Below are 11,351 nucleotides of genomic sequence, written 5' to 3'. Positions count from 1 at the left end.
ATTGGGATTGCTATTATTAGTAGAAAAACAATCCCACTTTGAGATGAAAAGACACCTTATTTAGATGAAAAGTTGCAATTTTGATATTATTTTTTTCACCATTTTATTATTAGTAGATTAGTGAAAATTTGATATGAAAAATGCATGGGAGAGACTATTTATAGATTTTTTAAAGCCTATTTGAATAGTTACAACCCTTCAATATGAATAGTTGCATTCTTCTAATACTCACAACTTCTCACTTTTTAAAAGATACTAGTGAATAGTCACAACTTTTAGACTATTTTTAGAAGGACACAACCTTACAACATATAACTTTTAGAAAAGACAACTCTCTACACATATTTTTCAAAAGACACAACCTTTCAACATAATTGAAGTTCACAACCTTAGGAATTAATTGGAAAAGACACAACCTTACAACATAGAACTTTTAGAAAAGACACAACCCTTTACACTACTTTTTCAAAAGACACAACCTTTCAACATAAGTGGATTCACAACCTTAGAAATTAATTGGAAAAGACACAACCTTCCAACATAAAACTTTTAGAAAAGACACAACCCTTTACACTTCTTTTTCAAAAGACACAACCTTTCAACATAAGTGAACTCAAAACCTTTGGAATTAATTGGGATTGCTATTATTAGTAGATATATGATAGTAGATATTTCTTTCTCTCTATTATTTATGGCATGATTGTTTTTCTTTTCAAGAAAACAAACAAAATATCTTAAAAATAGCATGTAACTGCATTTATTTTAATTTTTGAAAGTATTTATATCAGCAAAACATCATTTTTCAAAGTATTTATATCAGTATCTCTGGCTCAGCATCACTAAAGACTGGCGAAATTGAGATCATCTCATCCTGCTGATCGTCAAGTCTCTTCTCTTTACTCTCCGGGGAGTTCCCTGTTATTTGTTTTGTTTAAGCCTATTGGCTCTGTTTCGTTTCTTTTGTTTTAGCTGTTTGGATCCCAAGTCAGTTGACTTTGAACCTTTGGAATGGAAATTTCTTTGACAAAAAAAATAATAATAAGGCTTTTAAGTCACTGTCTTTGACAAACTCAACTCTTAATCCTATCACATGATTACTAAAACACAAAAGAGAAGACAGAAGATTTCAATAGAAGAAACAAAAGAATAATTTTTTGAAGTATCTTTAATTTGTATCAGTAAAAAAAAAAGTATATTTAGTTTGTACAGGAACTTGAAACCAAACTTAAGCTGCAGCCAAACGGTAATATCTAACATCTGTTTACATTCACATAAGCAAGTTATGTACGAATTTGCTATGGTTAACTACCTACCATTACCGAGAGATCCCGTAGAAACCTCCGTGGAAAACGAAAACGTAGTCGAGCTCGACGCTATATCAGATGAAACATTACATGCAACATTCGCCCTAAGATGATCTCTAGAAGAATCTGAAAACCCCAAGTTTCCATCAATCTCCGGAAGATCCTCGTCACCGTTCAAATATCTAATCACGTTCCTCATCGTTGGCCGAGCCGTTGGTTTCTGATGGCAACATAACAACCCCACAACGAGAGCTAGCTTCGCCTCTCTACCGTTAAAACTAGACCCGAGTTTCTGATCAACCGCGCGAAGCACTCCACCGTTCGTGTGAAAGTCCATAACCCAATCAGCTAAAAAGAAGTTCTCCGTATTCGTCGGCCTCTTCCCACACACAATCTCCAACAACAAAACGCCAAACGCGAAAACGTCAGACGCGGTCGAGCCTTTCCCGTTGCGCGTGAGCTCAGGCGCCATGTACCCTAACGTCCCAACGACTTTCGTCGTCTGCGTTAGCGTTCCGCGTTCGTAAAGCCTCGCGAGACCGAAGTCTCCCAGCTTAGCGTTCATCTCAGCGTCCACGAGAACGTTACTAGCTTTCACGTCTCTGTGTATCACAACCTGCTCCCACTCCTCGTGGAGATACAACAGCCCCGAGGCGACTCCCTTAATGATCTCGAAACGCTCCTCCCACGTCAAAACGACGCCGTTTCGCCTCGGCGTTGTGTAAAGCAGCGAGTCGAGGCTACCGTTGGGGATATAATCGTAAACCAACAAGAGGTCTTTCTTGTGTTTGCACCATCCTTGAAGGTTCACTAGGTTCTTGTGGCTTAACCTACCTAAGCTCTCAATCTCCGCCACAAACTCTCTAAAACCTTGTTGGCTTGTTTGAGTTATCTTCTTCACCGCGACAGCCCCCAAAGACGGTAAGTTTCCTCTGTACACGACCCCGAACCCTCCCGAGCCGATGATCTCACTCTCTTTGAATCTCTTAGTAGCTAAGTAGAGATCTTTGTAATTAAACCTGTGAGGATAATCAATCTCCCAATCCTCTAAAGCCTCTCCTTCTTCTATCCGCCTCTTGTACATAACGAATACAAACAGCAAGGCAAGGAGGAACAGGGTGACGATCGATAAAGATGCAATCAAGGCTACGACTGGAGAGTCGTAGCCTTTCTTGCTGCTCACGTTTGGAGGCGGACGAGGGAGGAGAGAGACATTGAGCCAGCTAGAAACTGGACTCTCTCCACATGAGCTGGCGAAACTCCAACCCATCACGTAGTGTGCGCTAGACTGGCCTTTGCCAGTCGCGGAGGTGAACCCCACGTACACCTCCTCCTTCGTCACGATCTGCGACAAGTTCAAAACTTGTCGCGAGATCATAGGCGTCTCGGGTTTGAACCCGATTCGCGTAGGATAGACTGTAACGTTTAAACTGTCGGTTGGTCCATCGTAGTCCAGATGAGCTTGGATCGGTTCTCCGCTCTCTAGCTGAAAATCCTCTTTTCGATCATCCGTGTCGTGGTAAATGATGGGCTCCTGTACAGCCGAGGAGAGGTTGTTGAAGTCGAGACCGACGTGGTTTCCTCTCCTGTCGTCTCCGTCTTTGAACCCTTGCACCGTGTCGAACTCCACGGCGAAGACGTGGTTCGACGGATCTCCGTTGCTGGATCTGTTCAAAAGGCCTAGATACTGAGCTGACTCGGCTCCGGGACGGTTCGGGGTAGGCGAAAGCGTGAATGTGAAGCCGAAACCGCCGTTTCCGGGACTAGATGGGATTATGACGAAGACGAAAGATGTGCTGAAGGAACATAGTTTGTTGGATGACCCGTCACGGAGTCTGATTGGTTCGCGGTAGAACGCTGTTCCGGTCACGTTGTGGTCCCGGTTAGTTAGTCTGAGTAGACCATCGGTTTCTTGGATCGTCGCAGCTTGTTCGGTTTGAATTTCGGTTTGGTTTCCTCTGAAACCAAGGAAAGTGAACTCTGTTGTTGTGGAGGCGTCAGCAAGAACGTTTGATGATAGAAAGAGCAGGAACATGAGTGTTGGTATGGATCTTCTTGCTATGCCCATTGAGAATCTTGAGCTTTCTTGACTTTGATGATGGTATGAAGTAAGAGATCTTTTTAAGGCATACGCAAATTTCAAGAGCATGGACTTATGCTTTAGATGCCGGAATATTAGAAATGTTAAAAGTCAAGGTCTTTCGGACAATGTGTGTGGTCTGTTATTTCGAGTCATTTGTGTGGAGGAGATGAATGACCTTCAAATCAATTTCAATGAATTTGAGTTATTAATGTGGACAAAACGAAACTATCAAGACAGAAGAATATTACGCGGTTCTGACTTATAGTTGGAAGTCAAAAGAGAGCACTAACCATCATTATCCGGGTCTCTTAGCAAGGGTATTTAGTTTATTTAGGAATTAAAGAAAAAGAAAAAAGGCAATTACCATAAGAGACGTATGTTAATTAGGCAACGGAAGATACGTCTCTTGCTCACCAATCTCATCGCCTTCTTCTCTGGCTCTCCTCTCAACCAAAACTCATCTCCACTCCCCTTCTTCCTCCTCACTCCCAAACCCCTAATCTTCTCCTCCAGAATCCCCGATCTTCCCTTTTTGCTTCCCGCTCGCGATTTCATCAAGGTTAGATTCGATTCTTGTCTTCGTCTACTTTGTATATGTATACACTATCTGAAACTGTTTCTGGGTTTTGAAACAGAGGAGGGATGAGTTCGTCGACTGTGCGCGGACAGGCTGGAACCGGAAGATCAGACCGGAGTACGGGTTTGATGACGAGGATTACGAAGACGAGCACAAAGAGGAGGAGGAAGAAGATAGAACTTGGATCTTTTACTTAGGTTCGTGGAGAATGTCTTTAGAAAAGTCTCCAAGAGAGCGAGGGGAGCCGTCCGATTAATCTTGCATGTTTCCATCTCCACCAAGCTGGTAAAGTCTCGACCTTTCGAATGTAAACTGATGATCGTTCTTCGAGTATTGTGCTGTTTTGTTCAATGTAGGTGGGGTTCTCAGTGAATGGCGTACGTATACTTGCGTTTTTGTGGATCTTGAAGGCCTTTCTCGAGGTAATTATACTCTAAGATCCTTTAAATTATGAATCTTTGGATGCTTTAGTCTTGTTGGTAGTTAGTTAGCAGGGAGTGGATTTGTTTAGTTGTCTTACAATGTACCGTGCAAGGCATGCCTGATGATGCCTCTCTGTTGTTGAACACATGAGCTAACATGCATATTCATCAGTGTTATATTACTTGACATTAATCAAAACGTTGATAGCCTTTTTTTTTTATGTTGGATTGGCTTTTTCTTATTAATGTAATTTCACATGGTTGAATGCAGGTAGCTTGTACACTTGGGACTATTGTATTTACGAGCATTCTGCTTAAATACAACATCTTCTTGATGTTTAAATCTTAAACCAGGTTTGGTTCCTTTTGTTGTTCTTACAAGGTATCTAGCTCCAGAGTACTTTATGCATGGGATTGTTGATGAGAAGACGGATGTGTTTGCGTTTGGAGTGTTGCTTTTGGAGATTATAACCGGTCGTCGAGCTGTTGATACAGCAAGCCGGCAAAGTATAGCTATGTGGGTAATGATCTTAAAACTTTGTAAAAGCATTTTCCATTTTCATCTTCAAAGTCCAGTGATCTTAATGTGAATGGTATAAAGAAGTTGTATAAGCTGACACTTATTCTCAAACTTGCATTGTGAAGATATACCAAAGCTTATTCTTATTGATGTGTTGTTTTATCATAATTTTTTTTAAGAACCCCTAAATAAGAAACTTGCAATGGAGGACATAAAAGTTGAAAGTTTTTAACTAAGTCTCTTAACCAAATTTACTACTTAAATAGTATTAAAAAATAATTAAGAGACCCTTAAGGGGTCTCTAGGATAATGATGCTGGTGTATTCAAATTATCAATGGAAGTCATTTGATTTTTTGTAAAGTTTTTTAAATGATTTGAGATGAATCGAAAATTTAAAAATAATTCTAGTTAAATCATCTTGAACTATCTTGAACTATGAAATTTGAGATTTTACCTTTTTAACTAATAAATTCCAACCAAACATTCTAGAAATATTATAAAAATCTCAAAATTCAAAAACAAAATTAGTAGCAGTAGATGTAAAAGTAGTACATATCAAATTTATTAATTTGTATATATATATACTATTAAAAATGAAATACATTTTAGAAATAACCCTTTTTCATGATTAATATTACACTTTTTGCCATTGGAAATAACATTGCTCTTTCAATCAATCGTTAATGTCATTTTCCTAATTTAACATCACAAAATAATAGCCCATTCGATATACTTACGTAACTTACCAATAATCATTGGTTTCCTCTTAAACCAGTCTATTTGATAGAGAGATCCAATTATCATTTTTATTGTGGACAAAACTAAACTATTAAGATAAAAATATTACGCGGTTCTGACTTATAGTTGGAAGTCAAAACTAAGGTGGTGTATATTCAATTTATCATTGGAAGTCATTTGAATTTTTGTTTAAAAAAAGTTTCTAAGATGATTGAACTGAAAATTTATGATAATTTTAGTTAAATCAGCCTTAACTATCAAATATCAGATTTTACTTTTAACTAATAAACACCAACCAAACACTCTAAAAATAATTAGAAGAATCATAAAATTCATAAAAAAAATCAATGTCCAAATAATAATGATCATAAATTAAGTTGGCCCATTCCGAAAAGATGTGCTAGGCCCATATTCTTTAAAGCAATAGTAAAAGCAGAGTGTAATGTAATCAAATTAAACTGATTCCTCCAAGTGAAATTCGAAAATCAAAAATCAAAATTTCAGATCTTTCCTCTCATCTTCTCCCTCCTCTCCTCTCTTCTCTTCTAGAGCCAAGAGGCGAAAGTCACTCACTTTCAACTTCGATTTCAAGAATCTCCAATTCCTCCTGGTGAGGGTTTAAAGAGCTCTGAGAATCTAAAAGCTTAGGGCTTTACTTAACCGCCCGTTTCAAAAAATGGGGAACCTGTCGGAGAGCTTCGACATCGAAGATCTGATGTCGTACGGCGACGACTTGATCAGCTTACTGAACGCCAAGAACGGGTTCGAAGTAGTATCGCAAAGCTTCGAGGACTTGAAAGCTCTCCGCTTTGTTTGCGACGAGGATTTCAATCAGACACAGAGATCTATCCAAGGTCAGTTCTTTTCGATCTGGGTCTCTAGAGAAACTTCGAAAGACTTAAACTTTACAGTGGTTTGACTTCATAAATGCAGATTGTAAGATGAAGCTCGTTGCTTGCAAGAAGAAAACAGAGGAAGCTTATTCAGATGTTTCGTGTGGAGATGACGACGTTGAGCGTCTTCAGAAGGAGCTTGACGAAGAGATGGAGATAGAGTGCAAGCTTAAAGACGAGCTTAGATAAGTATTAGTTTAGTTTAGTTTCTGAAGTATTGGTTCAGACAGTGTTATGAAAAGTGTTTTGTTCTTGTCAATACAGTAGTTGCTGAGGAACTCAAAGACTTGAATGCACAATGGATGTCTGTTGATGAGCAAAGACAATCTGTTAAGAGAAAAGAACGGGACGACTTGAGAGCTGAGTAAGATCCACAAAACCAGTTTCCTCTTCTGAATGTTGTTTATCTCAATCTTTGTTGGGTTACATCTGCAGGAAAATGCTCTCTATGTATGCTTCAGTTACAAAAGTTATACCAGAGGTTGAGGATCCATCGAAGATCTCAGGATGTATCCTTTTCTTTAAGAGTCTTATTCCTTTGAGTGTTTTGTATCCTTGATTTATATATATTTATTTAGATATGGTTGATCGCGAGAAGAAGGTTATTGAGAAGTTCCAGTTTGAGACAAATAAGATGACGGCTTATGAGACATGCAACAGTATCTGGAGCATCATTAACAAGCAATAAGACAGACGTGGTGGCACGCACGAGTTCAGTTGTTTGATGTGTCTGAATAGATTTGGTTTTAGCTTAGCAACCAAAAACATTCGTACCACCCCATCTACGGTTCCTTAGATTATGAATCTTATTCTCCTGTAAACCCATCCTGCTTAGTTTTTCGTTGCCCTTTTGTAATTTGATTATGAATCTTATTCTCCTGTAACATCATCATCAATCATCATCTATGAAAATTTCCCTTGCAAGTATCAGTGTACCTGTAAAATCATCTCTCTTGTTGTGCCATTTTCTTGATAAATCTTGATGTGTAGATTGATGCAAGTTCCGATTGTTTGTACATATTACAAAGGGTGAATCAGTGCTTTAGTTTCTACACATTTCAGCTGCTGCTATTACCTTAGCTTCTCCGTTGAACTATGTAACCTGCTTATTGTAAACAGAGATGTTTCATATCTTCATGCAAGGTTCGTAGAACAAACAGACAAAAGTTATGTTGCTATGTTTTCGTCAAAATGAAATCTTTTTGTTGAGCCTTTGTATATAAAAACACACACAAAAGTTTATAAAACTCTAAGCAAATTAAAAAGTAAGCAAAGAACCTAAACGTAGTTCTTCTTTTATTCAGTCTAATAACAACTTATAAGCAAACAAAAAAATAAAACTAAAACCCCAAAACCAAAAGCTGTGTTGAGAAACCTAACTGCCAAGTGAGACCCCAAATGTAGCAGACAGAGTACAGAGACATCATCTAACAAGACGAAAACATCCGTTTGATTCCAGACTTCTGCTCTGTCGTTAGCCTCGAAGGGAACTTAACATTAAACTTAATCCTCAAGTTTCCCTTTTTCGACGGGTCTTTAGGGATAGGCATGCCTTCTCCTTTCACAACCTCTTCATAAGAAGGGCTGATCACGTTGTTGACCGGAACCGTTAGCGTTCTCCCATCCAAAGTCGTGACCTGAGCAGTGTACCCCGTGAGGGCTTCCACCAGAGGGATCTTCTGCGTGATTACAAGGTCGTTCCCGTCTCTCTTGAACACAGCGTGTGGCTTCTCGTCGACTATAAATACGAGGTCTGATGGTATGATTCCTCTCTGCTCGTTTCCTTTCTCGGGGAATGTTATCTTTGTCCCTTTCTTCCATCCTGGCTTGATCTCTATCGTTAAGATCTCTTCCACAGTTGTTGGTCTCCTGCATTGTAACAAAAAACTCGTTTTTCGTTAACTTGAATTACTGATATCAATAACATAGAAGCTACGAAAATGACCAGTGTTCTAAAAATCGGTTTAGACAGCACCTAGTCGCCTTGTATAAACGAAACAATTTTTCCAGAATGATTCTAGGCGTTCAAAAAATTGGTCTAGACGCCTAAATTGAGTCTAAACAAAACATTTTTTTACATAATGATTTTTATTAAAATCTGTCTAGGCGTTTAAAAAATTGGTTTAGACGCCTAAATCGAGTCTAAATAAAATATTGATTCTTAAAAAAATCTGTCTAGGCATTCAAAAAATCGGTCTAGGTATCCGAATAAACAATAATTTTCTAAAAAAGCGCATAACCCACCGCCTAGCGATTTCTTAAACATTGAAAGTAACTCTTCGTATCCTCAAAAGTTCAACTCGGACTCGCTCAAGTACTATGCCAAGTGCTCAAAAACTCAAGTAAAACAGGATTCACATAACTCAATGTTCATGAGTGAGTAGTTTCTAGCATTACATCTCCATCTATCTATCTATCTATCTATCTATCTATCTATCTATCTATCTATCTATCCAGGTAACTTCTTAAACTTCAATGCATAGCAAGCAATGTAGGTGAAAAATAATGGGCTAACACAAGTTGAAGAAAGTACCAGCTAGAATCTAGAACGTCCCTCGAGATCTTCATCTTCTTAGTGATACCTTTATACAAATCCTCCAAGCTACAAGGAAGCTGTCTCTCTATAGGAGCAGCTTTCCTCGGCGGAGCAGCGTTAGAGGGTTCCCTTGCAGAGGACCTATAAGACGAGAAAACGTCCTCAGCGAACCTAAACCCATCACCAGGGGGTCTCGAGAAGCCAAAGAACTCCGAGAAGATGTCGTCAGCGCTTCTGCCGTTGAACCTGAACGAAGCCCCTCTGTCTGAACCACCAGGAAACTCGCCGGGACCGGGAGGCGGAGCCTGTCTGTTTAGACCTTCTTCTCCGTATTGATCGTAGATTGCTCGCTTCTGAGGATCGCTCAGTACCTAAGATCAATGCAAACCAATCAGAACAGATCATTAACACTTTTGTCCCCATAAAGTTTTGTGATTTGGTAACTAAAGAGCTGCTCAAAATTCAAATTCCGACAAAAGACTAGAACTTTCAATGGAAAAAAGACAAAACACGAATCAAAACATCATAAGAACACATCACTAACACTTCTGTCCATACAAAGTTTTGTCCTTTGGTAACTAAAGAGCTGTTCAAAATTCAAATTCCGACAAAAGACTAGAACTTTCAAAAACATCATAAGAACAGATCATTAACACTTTTGTCCCCATAAAGTTTTGTAATTTTGGTAACTAAACTCAAATTCAAATTCCGACAAAGATTTGGAACATTCAATAGAAAACGAAAACGGGTTTCGGTTGCATATGGATTTTAAACTCGAGTTGTGTAAGAGAATTTTTTTACATCGTAAGCTTCGGAGATCTGTTTGAATTTGGCTTCTGCTTCTTTTTTGTTGTTAGGGTTCTTGTCGGGATGCCACTTCATGGCGAGTTTGCGATAAGCTTTCTTCAAATCTTCATCTTTAGCGCTTCGATCAACTTGAAGAACCTTGTAATAATCGACCCCCATTGAATCGAATCTTTCCTCTTCGCTCTTCGTTCTCACAACTCGTGATCTTCTTCAATTAAAACTCAAAACGATCATGCCCTACCGGTTTAGATTTATCTTCGAGCGGTTCTTCTATTTGATCTTAGGCGGTTTGACTATAAGAATCGTTGGGCCGATCACGCTTCCTAAGAAATGGATCCATTTGGGATATACATTGGGCTTTAGACGGGCCGTAAATTTACCATGTTCAATGACGACTATACGCTCCTTGTTGGAGTGAAGCCCTGATCTTCTATTATAGGCTTCAATATATAAAATATTTACCAAAAACTCAATATTTTAGAAGGGGTTAACAATACGTTTTGAAATTTTTTCAAAAAATACTACAATATTGTTTTAATGCATAGTTGCATTCTGCACTAATATATGATGATGCTCAAAGAGGTTTGAAGCCTTTGTTGTCTCTGTTTTTCAAGAAAATATTGATTTTATAGTGGTTATTCTATCGATTAAGAAGTATTATGATGTTTTACTAAATTAATTGATAATCAAATTATAACGATTACCATATACCATGAAAAAGAGCTTAAATTACATTACTACAAGTGTATAATGTGGTTAGAAATTTTAAAACAACACTAACGATTATAGGCTGTATATAAAAAATTTACCAAAAACTCAATATTTTCGTAGATTAACACATGGATTTTGAAATTTTTTTTTAAAAAATGACAATATTGTTTTAATGCATAGTTGTATCCTGCACTATCATATGATGATGTTCAAAGAAGTATGAAGCCTTTGTTGTCTCTATTTTTCAAGAGAATAGTGATTTTAAAATGGATAGTCCACTAATTTTGGGAGTTTATGAAGTTTTACTAAATTAATTTATATAAACAATTGAACGATGTTCATTTACCATTAAAAAGAGTTTAACACACATTAATAAAAATGTATAATATGGTTAGAAATTTTAAAACAACACTAAATATTATAGGCTTCAATATATAAAGTATTTACCAAAAACTCAATATTTTCAAAGGGTTTAACATATAGATTTTGAGAAAAATTCAAAAAATAAGACTATTGTTTTAATGCATAGTTGCATCCTGCACTAATATATGATGATGCTCAAAGAGGTTTGGAGTAGGCCTGGGCATTCGGGGTCCCAATCGGGTTTCGGTTTTGTCCAATCGGGTCTCGGTTTTTCGGGTTTATCAAAATCAGCCCCATTCGGATTATATAAAAATTTGGTTCGGGACCGGTTCGGGTTTTATCGGATTCGGATCGGGGTTAGTAAATCTTCAAAGAACCGGTACAACCCGGTGTACT

General features: G+C 38.0%; 3 protein-coding genes and 1 pseudogene across 3 annotated transcripts; 2 read left to right on the top strand and 2 right to left on the bottom strand.

The window, feature by feature from the left end:
* Positions 1-1,130: 1,130 nt before the first annotated feature.
* LOC106427978 (probable L-type lectin-domain containing receptor kinase VI.1) lies at positions 1,131-3,610 on the bottom strand. Its single transcript, XM_013868703.3, has one exon. It carries the CDS (start codon positions 3,451-3,453, stop codon positions 1,306-1,308), a length of 2,148 nt encoding a protein of 715 aa, XP_013724157.2. The 5' UTR covers positions 3,454-3,610; the 3' UTR covers positions 1,131-1,305.
* Positions 3,611-3,681: 71 nt separating this feature from the next.
* LOC106421678 lies at positions 3,682-5,052 on the top strand (annotated as a pseudogene).
* A 1,066-nt stretch (positions 5,053-6,118) lies between these two features.
* On the top strand, positions 6,119-7,465 carry LOC106427880 (kinetochore protein SPC24 homolog). Its single transcript, XM_013868598.3, has 5 exons — positions 6,119-6,499; positions 6,579-6,723; positions 6,801-6,902; positions 6,974-7,047; positions 7,117-7,465. The coding sequence occupies exons 1-5, from the start codon at positions 6,322-6,324 to the stop codon at positions 7,224-7,226; spliced, it is 609 nt and encodes a 202-aa protein (XP_013724052.2). The 5' UTR covers positions 6,119-6,321; the 3' UTR covers positions 7,227-7,465.
* A 259-nt stretch (positions 7,466-7,724) lies between these two features.
* Positions 7,725-10,139, bottom strand: LOC106427872 (dnaJ homolog subfamily B member 13). The gene is made up of 3 exons (XM_013868589.3): positions 9,876-10,139; positions 9,072-9,445; positions 7,725-8,407 (listed from the first exon to the last, which is right to left on the bottom strand). The coding sequence occupies exons 1-3, from the start codon at positions 10,038-10,040 to the stop codon at positions 7,966-7,968; spliced, it is 981 nt and encodes a 326-aa protein (XP_013724043.1). The 5' UTR covers positions 10,041-10,139; the 3' UTR covers positions 7,725-7,965.
* Positions 10,140-11,351: the final 1,212 nt, after the last annotated feature.

This window comes from Brassica napus, chromosome A1 (assembly GCF_020379485.1).
Source record: "Brassica napus cultivar Da-Ae chromosome A1, Da-Ae, whole genome shotgun sequence".
NCBI classification, from domain to species: Eukaryota; Viridiplantae; Streptophyta; class Magnoliopsida; order Brassicales; family Brassicaceae; genus Brassica; species Brassica napus.
The sequence above is the reverse complement of the archived record's forward strand: the minus strand, read 5'-3'. Positions and strand labels throughout refer to the sequence as shown.